This window comes from Anguilla rostrata, chromosome 18 (genome assembly GCF_018555375.3).
Source record: "Anguilla rostrata isolate EN2019 chromosome 18, ASM1855537v3, whole genome shotgun sequence".
Classification (NCBI taxonomy): Eukaryota; Metazoa; Chordata; class Actinopteri; order Anguilliformes; family Anguillidae; genus Anguilla; species Anguilla rostrata.
In genome coordinates, this window is record NC_057950.1 from 9291009 (window position 1) to 9317971 (window position 26963).

General features: G+C 42.3%; 3 protein-coding genes across 8 annotated transcripts in view; 2 read left to right on the top strand and 1 right to left on the bottom strand.

Moving 5' to 3' along the window:
• Nucleotides 1-86: 86 nt before the first annotated feature.
• Nucleotides 87-12476, top strand: gcfc2 (GC-rich sequence DNA-binding factor 2). Of its 3 annotated transcripts, XM_064318448.1 has the most exons (17): nt 88-511; nt 1768-2010; nt 2459-2559; nt 3472-3572; nt 4028-4211; nt 4614-4737; nt 5971-6034; nt 6145-6239; nt 7065-7264; nt 7931-8075; nt 9072-9193; nt 9298-9374; nt 11466-11532; nt 11709-11855; nt 11967-12106; nt 12211-12323; nt 12366-12476. In XM_064318448.1, exons 1-16 carry the CDS (start codon nt 193-195, stop codon nt 12305-12307), a joined length of 2226 nt encoding a protein of 741 aa, XP_064174518.1. In that variant the 5' UTR covers nt 88-192; the 3' UTR covers nt 12308-12323; nt 12366-12476. The 3 variants fall into 3 exon arrangements, with proteins under 3 accessions (XP_064174519.1, XP_064174518.1, XP_064174517.1); XM_064318449.1 differs by having other exon boundaries at nt 87-511; nt 3475-3572; nt 12211-12476; XM_064318447.1 differs by having other exon boundaries at nt 12211-12476.
• A 613-nt stretch (nt 12477-13089) lies between these two features.
• Nucleotides 13090-16775, bottom strand: LOC135245371 (small ribosomal subunit protein eS24). 2 transcript variants are annotated; one of them, XM_064318454.1, is made up of 6 exons: nt 16702-16775; nt 15913-15978; nt 15515-15724; nt 15065-15178; nt 14259-14278; nt 13090-13246 (listed from the first exon to the last, which is right to left on the bottom strand). In XM_064318454.1, exons 1-5 carry the CDS (start codon nt 16702-16704, stop codon nt 14273-14275), a joined length of 399 nt encoding a protein of 132 aa, XP_064174524.1. In that variant the 5' UTR covers nt 16705-16775; the 3' UTR covers nt 13090-13246; nt 14259-14272. The 2 variants fall into 2 exon arrangements, with proteins under 2 accessions (XP_064174524.1, XP_064174525.1); XM_064318455.1 differs by lacking the exon at nt 14259-14278 and having other exon boundaries at nt 16702-16773.
• Nucleotides 16776-19384: 2609 nt separating this feature from the next.
• The window catches only part of tet1 (tet methylcytosine dioxygenase 1), a 41096-nt gene continuing 33517 nt past the window's right edge, over nt 19385-26963 (top strand). The window contains exons 1-2 of one of the 3 annotated variants that reach the window (XM_064318436.1): nt 19385-19694; nt 20832-22431. In XM_064318436.1, the coding sequence (XP_064174506.1) occupies nt 21004-22431 (1428 nt within the window). In that variant the 5' untranslated portion in view covers nt 19385-19694; nt 20832-21003. The remainder of the gene's footprint in view (nt 19695-20831; nt 22432-26963) is intronic. The other 2 variants (XM_064318437.1, XM_064318438.1) reach the window with 2 other exon arrangements.

Sequence of the window (26963 nt, forward strand, 5' to 3'; positions counted from 1 at the left end):
ATTCAGAAAATAGAACGTATTTCAATTAATACTCACCTTGCTGATACCACTTTCGGGCTAAAAAAAGAAATTTTTCTTTTCCTCTCGCGTTTTTCCGACCTACGTTTGTCCACAACAGCGCCTCATACTTGTGCGCTTCAGACAGCTGCTGCTCCTTTGGCTAAAGTTAGCCAGTCGGATTTTACTTAAATCATGTTCAGTAAAAAGCCCAGAAGAAACTTCAGGACAAGGCGGGATGAATCAAGTGAAGAAGATGAACAGAAAACTAACGAGGGAGAAGAAAATAGCATTAAACCTGCCCCCGTTCTACGACGGTCAAAGTTGCCGCAAAGCAGGGGAATTTCCTGTTCTTCCAAGCCGGAGGTGGCCACCGATGAAACGAAGTCACAGACTACTGCTGAAGATGCTAACGATAAAAACAAGGCTGTTACAGACGGAGAACTGTTTCAACGAGCTGAAAAGAAGGAAAACCTGAAGAATGATGCGCTAAGTTCGTCTGATGTAAAAGAAGGTAACGTTAGGGTAGTTAAAGTTAGCTAGAGTAAGCTATTAGCACGTAAACATAAGGCCCCCATAGCTAGTTGTAGAGCGAACTGTAGTCGAGGTTTAATTGACAACAATAATGAACTTTATATAGCACCTTTTGTACAATTATCGATACCAGCGATAGGCCTAGAATAGTACAGGAAAGACTTGAAGTTGACTAAAGAAAAGTCGCTGCGTTTAAACGTGATGTTTTGTTTAATTTTGTATTATACTTACGTGCGATTTCGGTTATCAGCAAGTCACTTTTACTTGGCTCCAGTAAATTTGCATCAGTGGTGCCCAATGATGTGCCATGGAGGGCCTAGAGTGTGCAGGTTTTCATTCCAACTATTCGCTACACCCATAGACATATATATAGTATATATGTCTATGGCTACACCTGCCTCTCTGGCTGAACGTGTGCTAAATAGTGAAGTCAGCAGGCGAGTGACTAGTTGACAACAGTTCGAGGCTTGCAGCTAGCTAAAGCGTTATGACCAACACACAGCCGCCTTGCATTCACGAAAAAAAATATTATATATTGGGGCATTTCCAGATGTGAAAAGGCCAGCAACTGACTCCACTATCCATCATCTAACCCGCTAATTCCCGGTCAGGGCCGTGGGAGGGCTGTAGCCTAACCCAGCATGCATTGGGTAAGAGTCAGTAATGCAGAAATGCACCCTGGTCAGATTGGTAGGTTGGTAGTCCATCATGGGACACACCCACACACTCTTCACTCACACACTCATACCTATGAGCAATTTAGAGTCTCTAATTAGCCTGCACATCTTTGGACTGTGGGAGGAAACCGGAGTACCCAGAGAAAACCCACATGGGCACAGGCAGAACATGCAAACTCCACACAGAAAGACCCTGGCTGGGATTTGAACCTAGGACCTTCCTACTATGAAGCGACAATGCTATCCACTGTGCTGCCGGTAACCAGGAAGCACACAAAAAAATATTTATTTTCTGACAAGTGGTGCTATGACAATCAAGGATGTTGTAATGTTTATATTTTTAAAAAAATAAATAAATAATTTAAGTGTGGTAAAAGGTTGGTGTGACTGGTAAAATTTGGGCATCTACCAGCCGCTGTGGCTGGTGACCCAAAAACTTAATTTCCCAATTGGTGCCAAAAATCCAACAGTTGTAGCATATTGTATGTGGCGTAATAAATATCTGAATGGAGTACTGTGGCTCACTGTGTAAACTTTTCGTGCCCTTTGTTCCGTGTAGGTGGTATTCCTGATGCGAAGCTGATCCGTGCAGCACTGAGACGAAGGAGAGAGGCGAAAGCACAGAAAGATTATATCCCCCTGGCCCGGGAACGGGAGGGCTCTCATTCATCAGAGGAAGAGTCGGAAAGGGATGGTGCTGATGATGATGATGATGATGACGACGACGACGATGACCACGAGCGCCGAATCCAGTTTGCTCCCAAGCTCAAAACTCTTAGAGAGAGGGTAGCTGAGGAAATGGGTAAGTTTCAAAACAGCAACAGTATTATAAGGCTGTATTTATCCCTTATTGGTACACATTCAGAACTGGGCTGTGCAGATGTATTGTTTACATCAACAATGGTTTTCTCAATATTTCTGGGATGTGTAATATGTCAAAGAGGCTCTGGGTGTTTTGCATTTAAAGTAATATTCTGGTGATTCCTTTTTGCCAAGGTGTGTGAAAGAGACTGTGAGCTGGATATAAGACTTTCAATCACACAGTCAGAGAAACTGACTTTAAAAGGCTTACATTTGTCACCAGAAGTGGCAGAAATTTATGGGTCAGGTTCATTTATTGAAGTTTTTAACAGTTTCACAAGGGTCCTCTTTGGCCGACATGTCCCTGCGTGTTTCAGGGATGGAAAGCTCTCTTCTTAGAGTGCTGCATTGGGGTGAATTTAACTTTTTTTTTTTCTTTCTCGTTTGAGGTGGAAGTGACAGTGAGGAGGATGGAACAGACAGTCAGGAAGACGAGGACCAGACGATGTGGGAGGAACAGCAAATCCGAAAAGGGGTCACGGTGTACAAGGTACAGCCGCTGGTCTTTTATAGTTTTTCTTCATCTGTCCTGTAGGATTATAAACAGGACGGGACTGTAGACTTGACAAAAATAAATTAAATAGTCCTGTAAACCAGTGCACTTGCGGTGCTGTCTGTATGGTAGCCAACTGTTGAACCACATGTGATACCCCACCCCTGCCCCCATACAGGTGGGGGTTTGATCCGCGCTGTGGCATTTCCTCAGCTGTGGACCGTGTATGTTACCCCCTCTGCTTTCTGTCTGCATAAAACAAAAATAAAAAAAGGAAGAGGGGTGGCTTGTCCTTTGGGCAGGGGTTCTGAATCGTATCCAGAAATGGTCAGTGTGGTTGCAGGCTTTTGTTCCAACCAAGTAATAACACACCTAATTCAACTAAACAATCTAGAGCCTTTAGTCCTTGATAAGGACCTTGGTTAGTAGAATCGGTTGTTTTAATGGACACTGTCTTCATCAGTCCTGTGTGCTTGTGTTGTCTTCTAGTTTAGCATTTGCAAATGTTATGTGCTTAAATGTATATGCTTAAGCACATCTATGTACATATATCACACTCAAATTAAGAAATGTTATGTATGTTCAACATGAATTTGCTGATTCTACCTCATAAACAGTCTTTATGGAAGACAGGCGGCAGTGTAGTATAATGGCTAAGGAGTTGGTCTTGTTGTAACCTAAAGGTTGCCAGTTCGATTCCCCAGTAGGACACTGCCGTTGTACCCTTGAGCAAGGAACTTAACGTGCATTGCTCCAGTATATATCCAGCTGTGTAATTGGATACAGTGTAAGTCGCTCTGGATAACAGTGTCTGATAAATGCCTGTAATATAATATGTAAAACTTAAACCGAGCCTGACACTACAGAATCTGATGGAAATTATGAAATTAATATTATCCCTGTCCACAGCAGTCTTCCCAGGACACCGTAAGGCAGAAAAAGAAATACAACATTCCTGAATCTCTTCCGCAAATCAGCATTGATGTCATAAAGAAGAGAGTCAGTGCAAAGTAAGTCGCTCAGATTCTCACGGGCTTTGTATGCGTGGGGGGGGGGGGGGTTTGGGAAATTAAGCAAACTGGAGCTGCTCCTAATGGGAGGGGCCTAAGGGGTGTGGGCTATGAAGAGGGTTAAGGTTTCTGTTACACTAAACCAGTGGTCTCCAACCCTGGTCCTGGAGAGCTACAGGGTCTGCTGGTTTTTGTTTTCACCTTAAAATCAGCGCCCAATTGAGACCCAAAACACCAGGTGAGTTGAGTTAACTGTGTAGTCAACTGCTCTAATTGATTCACGAAGTGCAGAGTCACTATGAAAACCATCTCTCCAGGACCAGGGTTGGAGACCACTGCACTAAACTCTGTCAGTTTGGAGCTGGGCCACACCCCTTTGAAGCTGCTCCAGGCACCTTGTCAAATGAGGAAAAGTTTTGAGCGAGCGAGTGAACGGTGAAGGCCTCCCCCTGCAGGTTGGAAACGCTGAGGCAGGTGAGCCGGCGCAGTGTGATGGACCTGCAGAGGGTCCAGCTGGACATGGACAGCGCCAAGGCTACCCTGGAGCAGCTGGAGAGCGGGTCCAGTCACGAGCAGCACAGGTTCTACAAGGGCATGGGGCTCTACACCCAGAACCTGCTGGAGTGCCTAGGAGAGAAGGTGTGTTCTGTACAGCCTTAGTGCTTTCATTTTTAATGGCAGCACTGCATATCAAATCAGTTTTATTTGTATAGCACTTTTCACAGAAAACTGTCACAAAGACGCTTTACAGAGTAGAGGAAAAAAGTAAATTAAGTTCAAGTTGTCATATTACTACAGTGGATTCAGTGCTGCCCCCTACTGGCTGCATCTTAAAATGTCAGCAATTGCTACATGACAAGAAGACATTTTTTATGGATGTGGATTATGTCCAATGCTAAAAATTGCTTCCTAAGCTCCAAAGCGTAAAAGCATGTTAAATATAGACCGCATGTGTACACGGTTCTGCAAACATCCCAGTCCAGTGAGTCCACGTTGCATCTAAGAGTTGCTGATTAGTTTATGTGCTTGTCGTTCTGTCAGGTGGTGGAGATAAATGCAGTGGAGCTGGACATGCACACTCTCCTGATTGACCAGGCGGAGGTGCTGTTGTCCCGCAGGCGTGAGTCTGTGAGGGAGGTGTCCACTCGTCTCCAGCTGCTGGCTTGTGAGTGCCTCTGTGGCTGCCTGGCTTGGTTTGATGCGTTATAACTCGCCCGATACGTCTTGCTATGCCAATTATGATTCAATCCACAGCACTCCAATGTTAATAGAAGATATGACAGTGGTTTATATACACGCCCAGGAAAATTACAGATTCCTCAGCTGTTCAGATTTAAAATGAATCGATCTCTTAAAGACAGGAGTAATGAATCAACAGCAACAAAAACATAGCGATGAAGTAAGTAACTGCATTGCCCCAAAGCTAAGCCAAATAATAAAACCAATGTAGCAACTGTTAGCTTCATACGTAAACAAAGCTCATAAGAATGGCATGTTAAAGTAACAGTAAGAGTGAAGTGGAGCAGACTCGTATCTCAATGTAAGTACAAAAGGCAGTCAAGGCATGTAAGTAGAAAAGGCAGTCAAGGGATCAGCCCCAGCATACCTCCACAAGATATTCAAACCCTACATGCCAGCCAGATCCCTCCGTTCTGCTACCTCAGGACGCCTAGCACCTCCCCCTCTTCGCACCTGCACTTCCAGAACACATCTCCTGTCTGTTCTGGCCCCACGATGGTGGAATGACCTCCCTGTGGAGGTCAGAACAGCTGAGACACTGACCCATTTCAAACGACGACTGAAGACTCACCTCTTCAGGCTGCACCTCTCCCCATCCCTCCCTACCCCCCTGTAAATGACTGTAAGCTTAGGGTTGTAACTAGGCAGCTGTTTCGTAGGTGACTTAGGTGCATTAACTGTCTTAACTACTGCTTGTATTTTTTCCATAGACTGCGTTGTTGCCGTTCTCGTTGTTAGTGTTAATCAGTTTAACCTTCAGGGTCCAAGTTGAACTATGCGGTTGTTCCCTGCACTTGGACCGGTACTTCTCTCTAGGGTTTCGTCATACTTGTTCCTGGTTATGGTTATACACTTTGTTGTATGTCGCTCTGGATAAGAGCGTCTGCCAAATGCCTGTAATGTAATGTAATGGTAATGCACTGACGTCATGAGAGTGAATTCATATTTCATAAAACACTACAATGTATCATACTGATATTTTGTATCACTGGGAATAGACAATCTGAGGGCTAGAAGCGTATATTAATATGCAGTTCAGAGGGGTAATGAGCGAAGCCATCTTTGAGGAATTAAAATAACTTGAACAAAGTAGCTGTAGGAGGCGAGGGTTGATACCTTACATGTTGTAATGATATTATTCTCTCTTAACCGACAACAGATGGCACGGATCCATCCGACAACGGACATGGAGACAAAGCGCAGTTAGAGGTGCGGGAGCAAAGGTATGGACCCTCATCATCTCTCTGTGTGTTGCTTTCTGGTTCTGCTCCGTTTAACTGCTGTTAACAAGGGCGGTAAAGCACTTGCATTGATGTGCGTCTCATCACCACAGCCAGTCCTGCGAGACGGCAGATGCAGAATATGAGAACCTGCCGGCTGACGACGAACCCCTGCCTGAGGAGGCTGCCGAGCTGTGCAGGAAGAGAGGTGTGAATAAAGCCAACCCCTCGAAATACATTTCCCGGGACCCCAGTTCAGCATCTCCACTGACTAACAAAACCCACGTGCTAGCTGTCTGCCAATGCACACACATGTGCTAGCTGTCTGCTAATGCACACACACATGCTAACTGTCTGCTAATGCACACACACATGCTAGCTGTCTGCTAATGCACACACACACATGCTAGCTGTCTGCTAATGCACGCACAGGCTAGCTGCCTGCTAATGCACACACACATGCTAGCTGCCTGTTAATGCACACACGCACACATGCTAACTGCCTGCTTATGCACACACATGTGCTAGCTGCCTGTTAATGCACACACACACATGCTAGGGGTGATATAGCTCAGGAGGTAAGACCGATTGTCTGGCAGTCGGAGGGTTGCCGGTTCAAACCCCGCCCTGGGCATGTCGAAGTGTCCTTGAGCAAGACACCTAACCCCTAACCTCTAACTGCTCTGGCGAATGAGAGGCATCAATTGTAAAGCGCTTTGGATAAAAGCGCTATATAAATGCAGTCCATTTACCATTTACCATAGCTGCCTGCTAATATACACACATGTGGTAGCAGCCTGCTAATGTGGACACACACGTGCTAGCAGCCTGCTAATGTGGACACACACATGCTAACTGCCTCCCCCAAATCGACAGAGGGCATGGCAGGGATAGAACAGAGGGTTGGCCAGGAAACACATTTTTGACTGTCTGAAATAGGCAGTAAGTAACCTTGGGGTCAGAATCTGCTTCACTGTGAATAGGATGTTACCAGATTGAAATAACTTGCGCTTGATCATGTCTCCTGTCCCAGATGAGATCCTGACGAAAGCAGAGAATATCTTTGCGGACGTTCACAATGAGTTCTCGGACGTGAAGAACATCCTCTGCAAGTTTAACAAATGGAGATTCTTGTTCTCGGAGTCGTACGACAACGCGTACATCAGCCTCTGCATCCCCAAACTCCTCGCCCCTCTCGTCAGACAACAGCTCATCGGCTGGAACCCCTTAAATGTACCTGTTTTTTTTCTACTCGGTCACTGCAGTGCATTACAGTCACTCAGCAGATGTGCTCATGCAAAGTGACATGCAGAAGTGGAGAAGATCAGTGTTGGTCTCTGGAATACAGAAATAGAATATTGTAAATTGGCCTCGTTTGCCTTTTTGCGATGTTGTACTTTTGTATTTCGAAGACAAACACCAATATTCTCCATTTTATTTAAATCACTCTGAATAATAGTGTGCTATTTTATTGTACCATAATGAAATGCTTTTTTACACTAATACAGTCGCTTATGGAACAAGCCTAACTCCCACCCCCCACTTTTTACACCTTTGCAGGGATAACCCTACTGAGCTACACCTTCTATTGTCTTTTATGAGATTGTTTACTATTTGTCCATACATTTAGCTTTGGGGGTCCCTTAGATCTTTGCTGAGAGGGCCATTGTAAAATAGTGATTTTGTCATTGGTTGCTTTTTCATCAGTTTGGCATCAATCTTAACTGTGCTCTGGAAACAAATGTCAGAACTTGTGCAAAAGTTATTCAAAAGGCAAATTCTGCTTGAGAGGTTTTGAAGGAAACTAGCTTACATGAGACGGCAAGTTATTTTAATGATAATATTAACAAATATTTAATAACTACTACCATTTACAACATTGACATTTTGATTTTTCAGCCTGACTGCAAGGACATTGAGGCCTTTCCTTGGTATTCTGCTGTAGAGGACTTCTGTCTCAGGAAGGGATGCAATGAGGCAGAGAACACAGACATTTCAGTTCTGAAGTCTATCATTGAGAAGTCAATTTTGCCAAAAATCCAAGGTGAGGCGCGATGTATTATGTTGGGTTTGTGTAATACCCAACATTCTTCGATCATGCATTTGCTATTTAGAAAAATAATTTTTTAAAGAATGGTAGGAATTCTTGGGCCATATCAGTCACCTTAGTCTGTGAATTGGGCTTGCTGTGCTGTACAGTTAAGTGTTTCTACTGTTCTAAACAAGAGCGCCACCCCTGGTCTGGTTGCTACCTTTTCATGGAGGCTGCTAACCCTAAACGTGTTGTTATGCGTGCATCTCTGTAGCCGTTGTCAAATGTGTGTTTCAGTAGAGGATTATACTTGCAGGGTCAATGGCCCAAAAAGGTTTTCTCATGACAAACATGTATGCTTATGGAAAATTTCAAAATATACCTGCACTTGATATCTTACCCCATCACTACAAAAAGCATAACCTTCTTAAGTCAGCATTAAATTCGCTAGTGTTTACCGCTTTGCTGTTTTTGAGACGACACATTTTGAACATCGTTCGATGTGCGTTTTGATTACGACTATTTTAGACTAGCTATATTTTTATTGTAATAATTTTATTCAGAAATTTACATACAGTGCTCTCAGATTGCTTTCAAAAACAGCAAGACTGAGTGGCAGACGCAATTAAATTCCTATACATTCAAGTGCAAAAAAAAAAAAAAAAAAAAAAAAAACTTTTGGTTCAGACTATCTTGTTTCTCCTTAATGTATGCATCATAGTAAAGGCTTTTTATCTACATGTTGTTCAATGGACTTAAGTGGACTTGATCCTGAGTTTGGTTACACTGTTGTAAGTCGCTCTGGATAAGAGCGTCAGCTAAATGCCTATAATGTAATGTAATGTAAAAAGTGCACTGAATTCACAGGTCACTGTAAGATTGCTCACTATTGGCAACATATTTGAACACCTGATCTGGAGCCAGTCAAACTCAGTGAATGATGTGCACACCTGGGCAAACTTGCACAGTTGGCTCATTCTGTGTCTGTTTCCTAATGCCACCCTGCAGGTTTCGTGGAGCTAATCTGGGACCCTCTATCCACGGGACAGTCTCAGTGCCTGGCCGGTCTTTGCCGAACTCTACTGGATGACTACAAGATGCTCTCTGGGGAACAGAGCAAACCCGTCAAGGTGCTGGCTCCTTTTTCCCCTGTGTGTGTGTTTGTGCGTGTGTCTCTGTCTGGATTTTTTCTGATTTGCAGTCACTAACAGAAGCGGTTTCTGGTCTTGCCTAGGCTCTTTTAGAAGCTGTTGCAGTTCGACTGAGGAGCGCTGTGGATGTCGATGTCTTTATCCCTCTTTATCCAAAAAGGTGAGCAAGGCCAGTCTGATGTGCCTTCTGTGTTTTTAAAGTTCCTTATCCAGCTTAAAAGCTTACGTTTCTACATTTGAGATCACTGACATTGCGTGTGAAGTGTTTATTAAGGTGGCATATTAAATTCTGCTTTTTAAAAACTCTTTCTAATACATACATCCCCGTGTCTTTTAGAGAGTGTGCAATATGGCTTTTGGGGGGGCAATGGGCCTCATTCACCAACCGTTCTTAAGAAGAATTTTCTTCTTAAAACCCACTTACGCAGTTTTCACGAAGTTTCTGACATTCACCAATGTTTTCTTATTTGGGATTTGTTCTTAGGTAAGAACAAAATCTATGCACACTCAAGAGCACACTTACGCACATATGAGTGTTGTTTGTGCAAAATAATTGGTTATTGCGTTTTCTTCAATTCTACAGTTGTATAATATTATAGGATTTAAATTAAAATAATATTTTTATCATTAATAATATTTTTTAATAATTATTTTCATTATTTTACAAAGCATTAAAGTGCCAGGTTCCGCCTCAGAGGGTGGTTGCCTCAGCAGGAGTTCATCTGTAAATAAATGATAAAAATAAAACCATTGTAGTGACCTTTTATTTTGGGGGGTTTCAATTATGCCATGTTTGGTCTATACGACAAAAGCAAATGTTTAAATTTTGAATACAAACTAAGCACTTAGGTAACACTTTTTAAAGACATGGACATGTTGAAGAAGAGAACACTTATTCAGGGTCGTCACTAAGGGGGTGACACCAAAATGACTGGCAATACATCTTTTGCGCAGTGTTTTGTGCAGCGACGGGTTTACTCCGGTGCAGTTTCCTGCCGGTTGATTTAATTAGCGGTATTAATATGACGAGAAGCGCTTTGTCGTTTGAATGCATAACACGCAATTCCTTGCGCCCGGGCCCACCAACATTTTTAAATTAATATTATTTTTGTCTCAGATTTGATATCAAACCATTTTTTTACTTAATCAGTTGTGCGCCCTTCTCCGGATACGGCGTTCACTGAACGAGTAATAGCATCCCATGCATCTTTTTTGTGTTATTTTATATCCACTACTGACGCTACTAAATATGACAGGTCGTTTGCTGTTCACTTCCCACAGCAATATCTCCACTTCAGAACTACTGACGTTCTTCTTACGTTTGGAGTCCGGTGCTCCAGCGTCTTTAGATTTTCGTTTGGGCATTATTGACTTCGTTCGCTCTCAACTTTTCTTTTCGATTTCTGTGTGTGCACACGGCCCTGCAATCTCATGCCATTTTATGGGGCTTGGCGGGGCGTTTACCTATGCTAATTAGGAACAACTGGCACGCGCTTTACATTTAACATTTCATCATTTTTAGAACACATGTGCGAACAATTCTGCGGTTTAAGAACACGTCGTGAATCTGACGTAGACTTTTCTTAGGATCTTTCTAAAGAACAAATTTAAGAAAAAACTTAGGAAGGTATTGGTGAATGAGGCCCATTGTCGATATTTGAGAAGTTGGATAGGTTAGGATGATATTCAGTATCACAGATTTTGAACACTTTGATGACAAATTGACAATTGTGCAAAACTGCCTTACAAAAAAAGCATTTTTTTTTCACTGGAGGTATTGGAGTTTTTTGCTGTTAAAACCATGCTATTACATGATGATGTTATCAGCAGTGGCTACAGCTGATGTTAGCAGGATACAAAACATTTCTAGCTACTGGAATGCACCGCTAATTAAAGCACTTCTCCATTCACACTTTTTCTACTCTGATGTACTGGGAAAAATCCTGAATTAGTCATGGGACGAGCAGCTAAATTTGGGAGCCGCATGCGTACAGGATGATGAAATGCTGTCGCTGCGGAACACTGTGTTCCTCTCAGCGTGTTCACCTGCAATCCCAGGCAGCACATTGTGAGGTGCGGCAGTTTGCTTCCTAACTCACCGCACAGAAGGGGAACGCTCGCTGTCACTGAACCGATACTGTATATTAGTGGAGAACAAGCTGATAATGGCCAAAAAAATATTGCTTCTGCCGATTTATCTTGTCCAATTTGGTCTTCCAAAAAGGCTTAAAACTGATGTTTCCTTTTACAGGTTTTTAGATGATGCAAGTTCCCCACAGTTTCAATTTCGAGACAAACAGTTCTACTCTGCTGTAAAGGTACATTTTGTTTGAACAGCCATACATATTGCATATCCATTACCCAGCTATATAAATGGATGCAATGTAAATGCATATGTAAAAGTTGTGTAAGTTGCTTTGGATAAGACCGTCTGTTAAATGCCTGTAATGTAATGTGTGTCTGGATTCGTTAAAAATGTGTTTTTCTTTCGTAGCTTCTGCACAACATCACGCTTTGGCACGGTCTGGTTCCAGAGGACGTGTTGATAGAGCTCGGACTGACCAAACTACTGAGCCGCTACCTCATGATAACTCTCCGGAGTGCACCGTGCGAAAGGCATTCTGTGGAGAAATGCAAAAAGGTTTTCATTTATTTGTCGAGTGTTTGAACTTGCAAAAAACCTAATAATACTGTGATATAATCTCATGATAGTTTTTTGATTGTCAACCCAGTATCTCCTGCTCTTATATAGGTTGCTGTGTGTTTTCCCAAGTCCTGGTTTGAAGATGTGGACGCCGGTGCATCCATTCCTGAGCTTCGAATGTTCAGCGAGCACCTACACCAGACTGCACATGCACTGTGCAAAAAGAACCCAATCACCGCCATTACAAGGTAATGCGCTGCTTCATCTCTTAAATCTCTTGATTTATTGCTCTTTCTAAGCAAGAACAGTGTCGGGATGCTAAAATGCTTATTTTTTTTTTTTTATCTTGTAGGGAGATTGTCACTGATCTGTTGATTCTTCTGAGAAACATGAAGGCTTTGGACAGTGTGACAGATATAGTCGAAACTTACCATTTTGAGGGATTTTAAGGACTCAGGTTTTCGTAGGTAGATTTGTACAAATTACTGCATGTATTACTTTGTTCTCATGTATAAAACAACTTCATGGATATAATTTATTTTCCTACAGCTGTCAAATTTTGTATTTTTGTACTTTGTCAAAGTGTTTTCTTGGTTCATAAATCTGTGGTAAATAATTGTTTGAAATTATTCTTCACAATCATTTAACAGAACATTTTTTAAATTTGATAACTAGATTTTCATGTAGGAGGGGGGAACCCTTGTTTAGACTCAGTCTAATGAACACCAATACAATTCCTAACAAGTAAAGGCTTTGCATGAAGTAGTGCAGCAGACCTGGAGGATTACAGTAGGATACTCTAGTGTGCATTAGTGTGCCACTATATCCAACATCAGTTTCTAAACCAATTGCTTTTATGACAAATGTTACTCTTGTACAAGACATCAACATAACTTTTGATCAAGCTGGCTTGTAGTTGATTAGATAACAAATTAAGTATAGGACAGCCTGTGCAAATGCACTTTGCACTGGGCACAAATCCTTAGTATTTTAGTTTGGTATCACCAGATACTAAAAGAAATCTGACATGGGGATCTGCCTGGAAATACCACTGGTGCACAGGTGTCAAACTCCAGTCCTGGAGGGCCGCTGTCTGCTGGTTTTTGGGGTGTTCTCGGCACAAATATTTCATTTAAGTCATTGATTGGCTAAGGAATCCACACAGCTTGTTCAAGGCCTTAACAGACAGCTGATTGAAAGGAAACCACAAAAACTTGTGGCCGCCTCTGGATTCAGTTTGACACCCCTCGTTTAATACAAAAACCCATAAGGCACTTCATTTATAAAGAAACTACAGTTTTCAAAACGTTTTTTTCTTTACAATTTATTTGATGACAATATACAAGAACATCTTGAGCAGGACGCCATTCCCTGAATGTCTGGTCTCACTGCAAAAGAAAGAATAAAATAGTTACATACCATTTTCGCTCGTAAAATTTACATCAGTTCTACACTAAATTTTAAACGAGGCTAAATAAGCAAGACTATTAGCTTGCAGCTGTAATTTGTGAACTCTACCATACACTACTGGACAATGTGCACTGCAAAATCATTCTTTTTAAAAGCGCAAGGAACACTCAACCGGTGCCAAAATGAGAATGGTTTAAAAATGCTGTAATGTAACAAATTGGTCTGACTACCCCCGTGGAAGTTATTGCATCTTAAATTTCAGTTTAAAGCCAACACCCCAAAAATGTTTTCTGCAGGGAAACTAGCCTGCCTTTCTTTGGTTTTAACACAGTCTAATATTAATTGCATGGGATGTGTACTTCTCTATGGCACAGGCTGAGTCAAGAATTATGGAATTCTGCCATCAGAATGTGCTCATCTAGGCACTATTACAGGGAAGATGCACTATTGTGATGTCACAGACGTCACAATAGTGCATGACAAAGCCTGCCACACCCCCTCAACTGTTGCAATGCAGTAAATTTCAAGCCCTGCAACTCTGACAGGGTGAACTTCCTTTTTCTTTGTGACCAGCCAAATGGATAAGTTGAAAGATGGCATGCTTTGTAATTGTCGGTCCTTCGGTTGGTACAATTAAGAACTAAATTAATGACAGTTGTTTTTCATTAAAAGGATAGTTCACTGAGCCATTCCATTATCAGTTTGTGTTTTCCATTGGCCAAAGACAATGTGTGTGAGGAAAATGCATATTTAAAACATCTTGTGCGGTGACATTGAGGTTGTAGATGCGTATCCAACTGACAACATAACACCTGACAAAGACGGTTAAATCCCTTGACATGAAATAGCCCTTCATGCATGACAAACTGAATAGTCAAATCGGTTTCCTTCATTAAAAAGAATAAGCAAATTCAGCATCATGCAAAGAACAAAGGCTGCACCCAAACATGGAAAGGACTGCAAATCAACACCGTGCTCATTCCGCTCTACCTGTAACAGAAACTTCATTTCTGAAATCATCCATGGGAAGCATGATGAAAAGTAAAAATGACAAATTAAACATGGTCCCCGGTCATCCATAAACTTATCTTCCAGTCATTCTCGTGGCCACCCCACATTCAAAGCACTTATTATATTTAGTAATATTTCGTATAAGTGCGTGCTTGATTTCAGTCAAATAAGTGAATCAGACGTTAATTATGTTCATGCTTGCTAAAATAAAATCATGTTACTTGATTTCTTATGGCAACAGAAGAGACCATCACAAATCTATAGAGAGTATTTCAAATCTATCAGTTGCCCGGAAACAAAGCTATGCTATAGCTTCATTGGTCTTTAATGATCAGTGGATTGCACACTATCCAGGTGACAACTTTTGAGGATGTGCTTTGTTAGACTACTGGGTGTGATTATATACAATTTTTTTAAGGCATGGTAGGTACTTCTGTAATTGTTACCTTATAAATTTAGTCAATTTAATATACTGCTTATTTATCTTAAATCTGAACACAAACAGAAATTAGGGGTTTAAGGCATTTGTGGTGCTGTTAAGGCTAAACGCTACTTATAAAACAGAATTTACCTTCTGTTGTCCAGATGACCATTAAATAAAAAGAAAGATGGCAAAGAATTAAGGCAACGGAATAATAAAATGCAACAGATAATTTGCAAAAAAAAAGAAAAAAGCGTAAATCCTTCATTTGGATAAAAGGAACACAAATGGATAAGCAGGTGGTAAAGCGATGTTCTAGAGTAGATGTGCGTTCGTAAAGTCCACTACAGCTCAAACACGTTACCTTCTTGCCAGCAGCACCAACGTTGGCCTTGGCAACCCCTCTGACTTTCTTCATCCTGTTCTTGCGTTCTTTGCGCTGTTTCCTGGAAGACTTTTTCTTCTCGTACAGGCCGTGCTGTTGAGGAGATTGAGAATGCACTGGTCAACGTGAGACCAACACAAAAGCTTCTACAGAACTAATTTTTGTGCATGCAGCCATCTGAGCTAAATTCTTGCAGTAACAGCCATGGGCATTCACAAATGAAGATCATGTTTTGCGACAAGTTTCTCTTTACTAAACTCCTATATATTCCACCAGTGATATGACTGACCAAATCCCTTTAAATGTAATGCTACATGCGCTGCACAGACCTGAACTAGGATCTTTCATTCAAAACACAATGGCAGGTCAAAAACGTAGCCCTTGCCCTGTTTTGTGCCCACAATGCAAACTCCAATCCCAGTGACTTACCCTGGCAAGTCTGTGTTTGGGCTCATTCTTCTTGGCATAATCCAAAGAATCATAGACCATCGCGAAGCCTGTTGTTTTCCCACCACCAAACTGTGTCCTGAAGCCAAAGACGAACACCACGTCTGGAGTGGTCTTGTACATTTTGGCAAGCTTTTCCCTGATCTCAGTCTTAGGAACCGTCGCCTTTCCAGGGTGTAGGACATCAACAACCTTCAGGATTCAGGACACACAAGATTTAGCTACACTCATGACAACACTGCGATGGTCACCACAGCAACCAACTCACATTTTAAAGTCAGTTGATAACAGATATTGTGGCATGCAATTGAGCTTTATAGGAAAGCACAAGCTGATGTAAAAATCCAGCTAGAACTTATGTTCGTTTAGGTGATGCTTACCATTTGCTTCCTCTGAAGCAAGCGGTTTGTCATAAACTTTCGGGTCCTGACGGTCACTGTGTCATTCTGAAATAAACAAAACGTGGGGTGAACAAGCATTTATATCACAAGTGTACACGGGTAAGAAACATGGATGCTTACTTGAGCAACTAGCTAGCAAACTGCAATGTAACCGCCGAGTAAAATTTACCAGACTAGCAAGCGAAACCAAGCAAGCACAGCAAGATGAACACGTCGTACCGGGCTGCAGATGGTATGTCAATCTCGGTGTATAAATAATAGTCTATTAATGGGGCATTAACAACGCATTCGCCACAATTTAGCTATCATAACATTTTAACACTGGCCATGCTATACTGGACATGGTCTGCATGTACATTTTTTTCTAGCTAGCAATAACTTTTGAAGTGAGTTGGCTAGTTAGTAGCATTACCATTGCACAAACTTAATAGGTATGCGGAGGACAAAAGCTTTGGCGCAAAATTAAAAACAAAAGCAGTGCCATTCAAGGCAACTTTCAGGGATGACGAAGGTGCTTCGTGAAATTAAAAGCTAGCAAACTTATTCGCCCACAATGTGCGACAAGACTTCGCTAGCTAGATAGGCCACTAGGCTTCACCGGGTCCATTCAGATAACTCAAAATAAATGCCTTTCGGTTTATTTCAGATTGGGGTATTTCATTAAAGTAGTTTAAATAAAGACCACAAAATCGATACCGACTGTAAAATTATAAGGATGGCAATGATAATATGGGGATTAAGCTCAGATTTTAGTAGCACTAAACTCACCATCTTGGCAGCTGCCTCACTCAGGGACGTGAAAAAGAAAGAAGGACCCCTTGACGGCCAAGAAAATGCCTGAACGAATGTCGCATTAAGAAGGTTAAGTGTTTGCCTGATTGAAAAGATGCACGGAAGCCCATTGCATTTTATGGAACACGAGTGCCACAATCATAAATAAATAAAATTAATAAATGTTGAAATATAAAAAATTAATAATAATCTAAAATGTATAAATAAATCTGGAAATTGACATAGAAATATAAATGTATGCAATTAATTTCAGTGATATTTTTTATGTTCATTATATTTTTAACTTCATATTTGTATTTATTTATTAATATATTTCTGTATATATTTCCCTATTCATTCTTTATGAGCACAATCTGTCAATTAACTTGCTTTGGTCCACCCACAAAGTCTGACATACCAACCTTCCATGTGTTAAAAGCTACAGACAGCACTTTACATAATCAAATTATATTTGATAGGCTGATTATTGAAAATATTTATTTTTTCTTAAAAAAATTTTTTAACCACAATTATAAATACTTTCGTCCTTGTATAGTTAATTGTTAAATTGTATAATTGTATTGACTGATGTTGACAGGCAGTTATCATTTTGTAATGCTTAAGGAGATTGCTTAAGTGCAAAGTTCTTACTTCTTGTTGAAGTCTTAGACCATATAAAACCTATAACTGCATATATTTAAAGCTCAAAGAAATAATTGAGTACATAAACATATGGGCCATCGCACTGAATTTCAGCAGGCAATCAACAGAGATGCCTTGCTAATTACACAATTAGGGAGGGGCTAGTGATGTGTTAAACACTGCACAGTAATATAATTGTACTTAATGGATAACTGTGAAAGAAGTATGTAAAAAAAAAAAAAGACAACGTAAAGACCATTGGCAGAGTAAAATAATATTGTACTAGTGCACAGCATTGCCCTGCAATGGACTGACGAGCTGTCCAGGGTGTATTCCTGCCTCTCGCCCAATGCATGCTGGGATAAGCTCAGCATGCAGCCTGTCCCATTCAGGTTGAATTAAAAACTTACAGGATGGTAGATCTTCAGGAGGATGGTTGGCTAGCCCTGATGTTGGTATTTGCCACATCCCTCAGTATCAATTGCAGTTAATTTTAATCTCCTAAGCTTTCTCAGCATTTAAAGGCACTTAGTTCAAAGGCTGACTCGACTGCCCAACCATCTTCCTGGAGATCTACTGTCCTGTAGGTTTTCATTTCAACCCTAATTTGGCACTCCTGATTCTACTGATTAGCAGCTCAACTAGAGCTCTCATTGTTAAATGAGGTGCGCTTTGTTAGGGTTGGAGTGAAAACCTACAGGATGGTTGATCTCTAGGAACAGGGTTGCAGGAACAGGACATTTTCATTTGTCTGAAGTAAAGGTCTCATGTCTGCTGAAGTTCATCAGGCAACATAAATGCCCCTTCACAAATCAGTAGCCACCAAGAGGTCACCACATGTAAGATGACTTTGATGATGGCAAGTTAATTATTGGTTGCAAGGTGCCGTTAATTACAAACTCAGTTATTTTACACAGAAAAAGATCAGGCTGGATTTGTCCATGTGTCGTTGGGGATGCTGGACACAACTGTTGCAAGCAGATTCAGTACTGTTGTCTCAGTCACGTTATTATTTCACCTCAAGACAAACCCTCATATATTGGGGCATAGGGGTATAGGGGCATTTGGGGGTTTTCAGTCAGAAGTAAGAAAACACAATTTAGGTAACACCAAAGCAGCTTGTACAGTGGCAATGCCTCCCAAACTTTTATGTATTTCTATGCTCCAATTATTCTTCAAAAATTTACGTTTAATCCTATTTTCGGTTGGAGCAGTATCATGTGATACACGCAACCTGGGACTGCTGCGCTCAAGGCAAAAAATATTGTCACAATATAAAACCCCATTTATGTTTATAGTTGTGAATAAGAAATGCAAAAACATTTCTGGAAACATACTGGCACTGTACAAAATGCTCTGGATTTACTTGCGGTATATTTTTCCTTTTTAGACCATAAACTCCCAAATGCCCTTATAACAGCCTTTGCAGGGCAGGCAGATCATCAGAAACTTTTGTCAAAATATAAAATATTCAAAAACTGTATGGTCCAATCACAAATGTACAATGAAACTGAAATAATATACAAACTGCAGAAAGTGAACAATCCATTTTAGCTCAAATTCACTAAGTAAAAACATTGTGTGCACATGTGAGTAAGCTGTATACTAATCAGAGCTTCAAGTTCAAACTGCAACATGGTTGTAAAACAGTAATGTAACATACTGCATGCTTGGGAAAAATCAGTATAATTTCTGCCCAACTTTTTCTTTTTTGTTCACAGAAGAACAAATAAATGAACATATTTAAATAACCAAATAACTGAAAAATGAAGCAGATATTTGTATGGTATTATATTTGTACATAGGTCATATGGTTATCATTTAAACATACCAAATGTAGCCTAATCTTAGCCTACACCATCGTGTATACTAGCTTTACTTTCAGTATATTTACATTTTCCAGGTAAATTAAAAAGATAAAGCAAAACAATTTCCTTTGGCGAATTATGGCAAATCTTGCTATTGTGAACTTGACAGAAAATGGCATTGATTCTTCCGCACTAGTAAGAGTCTGTCCCTGGTTTTTAGTCTTTCCAACAAGCCTCCATTAAAGAGCCCGAGCTGACTGGTGACTGTAGGTCGAGTCTGGGAGAGGGGCAGCCTGGAATGGACTATCCTACGTAAACGTTAGCTGAGGAGATATGTCATTTTAATTGGTGCTTTAACTCTATAGCATAGCAGTGTGTTAATAACGCACATAACACTTTACATATGCTTCGAGGTTTGCCTTAATGTATTACCGTATTAAAGTGGTGCTGTTAACTATATTTAAAAGAAATACATGGATCAGCAGTGTCTTGCAAAGGTGGAGTATTATTAGCAATCCAGGCAGTGCAACTGTCCTTCTGGTATGTAAAGTATTTGGGGTGTTTATTAAAGTGAAAATGTAAATAAAATGGCACAGATAATAAATGCAACATTAGCGTCATTTGCTTTAACCGAATCGGTCAAGCTCGTGTGTGAGAAAATTAGTCAGAATTGGCTAATGGCTATAGCTACTGGTGCTGCTACAGCAGCTAGCTGGCTGGAGTTGATTAACTAGCCCTGAAAGTTATGAACTCGAGCTAGAATGAGCAAGTTGGCGCACAGACCGACCACTGGTGTCCAGCACACTGGCGACCGCGGCAGACACAGTACCTATCTTGACAACAGATATAACAAATGTATTTATGCCTTAATAAGATTTTACCGATCGATCTATGCTTCGTTCGCTTGTCAGCTAACAAGCTAGTACAACAGCAAGCTAGCTATCTGAAAAAACGTCGGTAGCGTCCGTTTATCCGTCGAAACTTATATTAAGTAGTACCTTGCAAATGACAAAGCAGTTTGCAAATATTAAACACGTAAACCCGAGACGTTGCATCTTATTTGATGTGTTGTGATTGTAAAGGGTGTCGTGTGTCTTCGTCTGACAGGGTGTTCAGTGTTGTCACTTCGGAAGGTGACTACCCAAATTACACGGGCCATCGCCATTCCATTTCTTAAAGGAACACGACAAGAAAAAGCCATGCATTCGTTTGGTTCAGTTTTATCTTTTATAAACTGCTGTTCTGTGAAATAAAAGTGAACTTGTTTTATTTGAGTTTATTGTATGGTACCATAAGATATGCTACAACAGAAAATAATGAAATCCTTCCACATGCGGCATATAGCTGTCTACATACGCTCTACTATCCCAAATATTTTGTTTGGCATTTAAAAAATGCATCACGTGGAAACGTGATCCACTTTGGTTAGTTTTGTGTTTTGTGCTGTGTTCCATATTTATGCTATACTATTAGGCTTGTGACAAGGTTCATATTTGACGCGTTTGACTGCAGTGAATTTTGTGTGCTTTCCTGATTGTTCTAATGTGCTCATAACCAGAGACTATGGGTATTTAATATTTACATACAGATGTGCAGACAGAGGCTAGATATTGTTTATGTATATGCACATAAATCAGGTCATCAGTTTCATCTGATTGCTGTTTTTTTCCCCTGCAGTTGTCTTGGCAAAGTGCAAAAATGAAGTCATAGGCCACTGTATCCTGAATCTACAAGTAAAAAAAAAAAAAAAAAAAAGAACTAGAGCTAGAAGCTCCAGCAAAGAACTGCTGCCTGATGCCCATGACTGCGCCCCCATTTCCCCGCCTCCATACCCTCGTCCAGCTGAAATATGCCCCGCCGTCCCAAGCCTTCCAGGAAAACTCGGCCTCGGGGGAGGACTGTGGGGAAGAAGGAAACCCGGCCTGTATCCAAGAGGCGCACCTGTAACTCCAGCAAGCCCCGTGGGAAGACCGTGCAGAAGAAGGCTAAGGAGACGGGGAGATCTGCAGCAAGGAGCCAGCCGGCTAAAGGGCAGCAGGGCAGTCGTCTCAGGAAACTCGCTAACGAGGGCAGTGCCAGAGCTTCAGGGTCAATACGGCTTAGGTGCTCTCAAGATCCACTGCCCCAGTATGGTTTATCTGAAGACCTCTATGGTCGAAGGAAGTCTCTTCGCGGCACCTCAGTTTTCCAGAGCCTCCCACCAGCCCTGCTTCCCAACAGACGGAACCGGGCCGCTAGTGGGCGGGGTCAGCTGGGTGGAGTTCAGAAAGGGCGGCGCAACCCGGAACATGATTCTGCAGCTAGGTGTGAGGAGCAGGGGGTGGAGGTGTCTGTCCCGGGCAGCCAGGGCCATCCTGTAATTCCCCCCGTTGAGCAGGTCGCTGAGGAGCCTGCTGAGGACGGGATGCCTCCTTCCGGTGAGGAGAATGAGCCTCTGTGCTCGATGAGCACGAGTGCAGAAGCTAAACCTAGTGATGCTGCTCCTGAGTGCACAGATCAGGACCAAACCATGTCAATACAGTCGGTGCTCACTGTGGAGGTGGGGCACACTGCTGATCTAAGTCCCCAGTGCCCAATAGAACCAGCTCTCCCAGACTCGTCCGTCATGGAGACCTCAAAAGAAGAGGAGGACTTGAACCAAGGTGCTGAAACGCAGGAAGAGGTGTGCTCTGTTTTGTTGCTTGTCGACGATCAGGTACCCCAAGTCACTCCTGTGAGTCCAAAGCCGGCGAATGTGCCGCCGCAGGTCTGTGCAATAGTAGACCACTACCCTACACCTCAAGAGACCAAGAGTCAAGAAACGGGACTCCACATCTTGGCTCAGTGCATCGAAGAGACCAAAGAATACTCCGGAAATTTCGAGCCGTTAGTGGGACCCAACACGGATGCAGAGGCTCCATCACTCCTCTTCCCTGGATCAGAAGTCAGCAGCCTCACGTCAGGCTCAGACTCCATGCCAAAGATGACCCTTAGTCTTGAGAGCAAGCTCTCCTGCAGCTCCGAAAGCAACCCGTCCTGGTTTGATACAGAGTCTGAGCTGGGCTGCCCCAATCTCCTGGATCTGGAGGCTCCAGCCTCATTCCTGGGGTTGGAGCAGGAGAGGAAGAGGAAGGAGAGGAAGAAGAGGAGCCGATGTGGGGCCTGCGAACCGTGCCTGCGCAAGGACAGCTGCGGGGCCTGCAGCTGCTGCCTCAACCGCAAGACCGGCCATCAGATCTGCAAACTGAGGAAGTGCCTGGAGCTGAGGAAGAAGCCCTCTGCTCTGTCATTGGCTGAGGTAAGATTCTGCTTTGTCCACCTTAGTGGTTAAGGCCAAGCCACATGTCCTTCTATGAGAAGCAAATTTGTCTGCTGATTGAATTGCCTTCATTCATTTTCAATGAGGAGCGATTTGTTGCGTCCATAATGCATGTTGGGATAGCTGGCAACACGAGGCAGGCAGGTGAACCAACCCGGTGAACAGGAAACACGGTGTGATAACCGATCAGATTAAAGATCCGACGTGTAAATTGTTCGCCATTTCAAATTTTATTACGCCCACAAGTGACCAATTGTGGGAGGTGAGAGTGATGCCAGGTAATCTTGTCCGCGGACGTGTGGCTTCACCCTTTGAGAGAGAGGCTCTGCCCGCCCTCTACTGATGGTCTAATATAGGGATCTAGGAGTCGAATCCTAGAGGGCTACTTTGGGCTCTATGGTGTGAGCATTTCACTTGCATGTGCAAGTAAATTTTTCTGTGTGTGAACATGGGGGAAAAAAACATTTTAAAAAGATATATATGGAGAGAACTGTTTAAGTTTCAAGAGGACCACAGTGAATGGCTTAGACAATAAAGCATTTTTTGTTTGTAACATTTGTGTTTGCCCTGTGTTGTTGTTATTTTTTGGTATCATCAGCCCGGTTCACTGAAACAGGTTTTATCAATTCAGATGTTTATAACAGTGAAGGGAAAGAATACAAACAGCACACGTGTTTGTTAGTGATTGCATGTGTGTCTGTGTAACATTATCATTATGATACGTTAATGTTAAAGTGCTCAACAAAACTGCATGCCCCTAAATTTTTCAAATTGGGGGTACAAGTATTCGTTAAAAAAAAGTAAGCATAGAGCCCTGCCAGTGTGTCTGCTGGTTTCTGATGTGTTCCTGCACTTAAGTGCTCCGGTTAATTCACTGGATTGGCTAAAGAGTCTGCACGTCTTGTTTCCAAGGCCTAAATTGGCTCCCAGTTGAAAGGAAATCACAAAAACCAGCAGAGACTGTGGCCCTCTAGGACTGGAGTTTGAGACTGCCGGTTTAGTAGATTTCATCTGTTACCATTTCAACTTTGCTTTTATTTGTAACCACTGGTGGTAGTGAATAATATAATTTGTGTCTGAAGACTTCTCTGGTTGTAATATAGTTATATTGTTTTAGAGGCACGACATAAAGTGCATGTTTGCTTTTGAGGTCATTCTGTATCTCATCAAAATAATCTAGGATATTTCCTAATTGGCAGTTGTGCAGTAACTGAAGGATAATTTTGAGTTTTTGCATGGAATTTTGCACCTGGGATGACAGTAAGTTTTGCCATTGTTTTATTTAAAAAAATTAATGATGTCATTAAGCAGTGGTTTACACCCAGCTGTGAATAATAGCTTCCCTGTTTCCCAGCCACAATAATTTAAAGCCGCAAACCAAGAGCTGCAGTATGACACAGAGAAATCAGCGATTAGGCTGTGCCCTCCAAAATTATGGTAATGTTGTTTGTGAAATGCTATACCATGAAATAAAGGCTAATTGTCTATAATTTTGTCTTTTGATCTTAACTCCAAAAGTATAGCAAAAACAGCAAATGTCAATCTACCGTTACCATAGTTTTGGAGGGCACTGTGTGCTTCATATCGTTACGTTTGAAGTGTAACATTGCAAAATAAAATGCATTATTACTACTGTTAGAGTTGTTAAAAATGGGAATTTAAGTGGGTTTGTTATTTTGGGGTGAATTTAAGTAGGTCTCTTTATGTTTGGTAATTTTGATATTAACTACAACAATGAGAGACATTGGTGTACTACCTTTGCACTAACACCCCTCCCCCCCCCAAGTACTACACATTCAGCACTTCCACACTAACCCCCCTGAGATAAATGAGAAAGTTCTAAGGGAAAGGGTTTCTGTAACACCTTCAGAGAACCCATCTTGTGCTCCCAGAGTACAGTGGGATGCCGTTCGGTAAGTTGTTAATTGAGAGTCAATAGTGTGGTGACAGGCAGCAGACCTATAGGATGGACCCTTATGCCATCGATGACTGCACATTGGGAGGATATGCCAGTCAGTTCTGAAGGGGCTGAATGCTAGTTCGTGTAAACTGGGAGACGCACGATCCCTGCGGCAGCTGCAGGAGAGCGCGAGCGATTGGCTCGTACTGTGCACTGTGAGGCCGTTTGGCTCTATATCAGGAACATCCCATGGTAACCTGCACACACATGCAGCAATGCCCCAGGGGTGTGTGAGCGATGTGCCGGTGCTGTGTTTTCACTGATGTTGGTACAAAAAAAGCCCGTCAACTGCCTAACTGTCAAAGGCCTTCACATCACTGATAAATGATGCTCACGTCCGTGACTGAAGCATGTGCACGACTGAAGTCGCACTGTGTCACAGCAACGAAGCATATTTCCTAATTCACAAGCAATGGGAATTTGTGCAGCGAGACGTGCGCTAACTTGCTAGCTCGGTACAAGGACTATTTCCCCTTGGCCATGACTTTCTTTCAGACAGGCACAGTATGTTTGGCAGTGAAAGCCACCTCCCTTCCTCTGCCATTACATGTGAGAAAGACCAGCACCACAAAGGATGTCGCTAAAGTGAGCATAACATTAGAACCAAAAAAGGCAGCCCTAAACATTTAGCTAAAATTAGTAAAAGTTTCAAATTTTAGAATTTAAGTCGATACAAATCTAATTTCTCCATGCCTAACAGAATTTAACCAGGAATACTGTTAGTATGTTGAGCAAATGTGTAGTCTAAATAACTAAACCTGAGACTACATGAAATGCGGATTTGTTGCATGTGTGCAATATGTGCAGGTGTATCAGCCAATCACAGTACAGGAGATGAGAAGTCAGCGTTGTCAGTTAGGTTTTTAATGAAAGGAGATGCAGTAGAATTTCACTCTCATTACTAGATCAAATAAGATGTAGTACTCTAATATGTTTATAATTCTTTATTAAAAATAATGTGTAAGTAGATTAGATAAGCAGTGCTTTATTATTACATTATAATAGATTGCGTTAATCTATGACATAGTTAATGACTAAAACAACATATTCCTTTAGCAAACTGGGCCTTTATAAACGTTCCCTTAGAAAACTGGGCATTTCTAAGCAGGTTCTCCTAGCTATTCTACTGTGCCATTTGACATGACATCATTATAATGATCAGTCAGCTGAGCTTGATCAGGCTAACCTAGACAGCATACTTTTTTAATGTCACCTGTTGCTTACGTATAACTTGACTCATGCCGGGTGGATTTTGGTTCAGTGAGGCTCCGTGCCGTGCCGTGACGTTTCCAGTTCAGAGAAGCCTGAAAGTGTGTCAGCCTTCCCTCACAGCAAAGAACGCTCCCTGCCAGTGGGTAGGCTCCGCGCGAACGACAACATGCAAACGTGAGGCAAAGCCAGGTCCACGCTGGGCAGAGGCACGGTCACCATGGTTACACTGTGATGTAACCTTGACCTCTGGCTCCAGAGACGGTTTCAGCCTGCCGTCACAAACGCGCAGCGTTTTTTCTGGCGGGTTGGTAAATTTAGCGCAGCTGGTGTCTCCAAACACAGCTTACCTGCACGGCCACAAGTCTCATTAAAAATCTCTCTCTCATGCGTTCTGCAGGATCATGCGAGCTTATTGCAGTGCTCTTGAAATTATGGATCAGCTTGCAGCGATGCAGCCGGCATATGACTGTGACTGTTTATTGAAAATTGGGTGAAAGTAACTTTTTAAAATTATAATTATACAACAAAAAGTGCTGGGAAATGCTAGTTTTGTCCCCTGCAGAGGAAATAAAATCTAAATTACCCATGATCCCCCTGTCAGTCAGTTTGGTGTGTGCTGCTGCTGAGTTGGAGCAGGTGACTGTTGGCTACCTGCCGTACTCGTACTGTACCAGTGTGTGGCTGAATCCCAGGAGGCCAGGCCTGGCTGGGGTGTTGGTTGAGCACCACTTGGCGACCGCGTTCATTATGCTGGTCATTGTTTCAGCCGCTAGGGCTACCAGGCCGTTTTGGCAGTTTGTTAAGAAGGCCTGCGGAGAAGTCTGGTGGTGACACCGCCAGCGTGCGTCTAACGCGTGGCCAACGGCAGGAATGGCGGTGACAATGGGAACAGAAATGGCTGCCGGTGATAATTTGAGCCGCTCTTTGGAACATCACCCACACAGCCCCTGGTTCTCATGCTTTCTGATGCGCTGTTGACCTAATAAGGTCAAAACTGACTCTAAAGGGGGAATGAGGGGCAGCAACCTCGTGCTTCAGTGCTCATCACAGCCCCTGTTGTTGATTGGGGGAGAGCGCAGACAGGCACGTGCTCCACTCTGGATCACGCAGTGTGGGGCTGCTGCTCATTCAGGAGCTCTTTCCAGGTTTATAAAGTGATTTTGGTGAAAATTATCATGGATTTGATGCGTGAATAGAAGTGCTCACTATATCCAGTGATCCAGTGTTCATTTTCCTAAAGGTGGGGGGTGTCAATGCTGCCATTTCATTTTGTACATAGTCAGGAGCTGGGAGTCCCTTGTGCTACATCAAGCCAAGATGTAAAAAACAAAGGGGGGGG

Bases quoted from the DNA above. Each gene is read 5' to 3' on its own strand.
- gcfc2 (XM_064318447.1), top strand. From the start codon at position 193: ATGTTCAGTAAAAAGCCCAGAAGAAACTTCAGGACAAGGCGGGATGAA. The intron at 3,573-4,027 runs GTAAGTCGCTCA...CTCCCCCTGCAG, and splicing joins AAGAAGAGAGTCAGTGCAAA to GTTGGAAACGCTGAGGCAGG. The intron at 8,076-9,071 runs GTGAGGCGCGAT...GCCACCCTGCAG, and splicing joins AATTTTGCCAAAAATCCAAG to GTTTCGTGGAGCTAATCTGG.
- LOC135245371 (XM_064318454.1), bottom strand. The intron at 15,725-15,912 runs GTAAGCATCACC...TGAATCCTGAAG, and splicing joins TGCTTCAGAGGAAGCAAATG to GTTGTTGATGTCCTACACCC. The intron at 15,179-15,514 runs GTAAGTCACTGG...TCTCCTCAACAG, and splicing joins CCAAACACAGACTTGCCAGG to CACGGCCTGTACGAGAAGAA.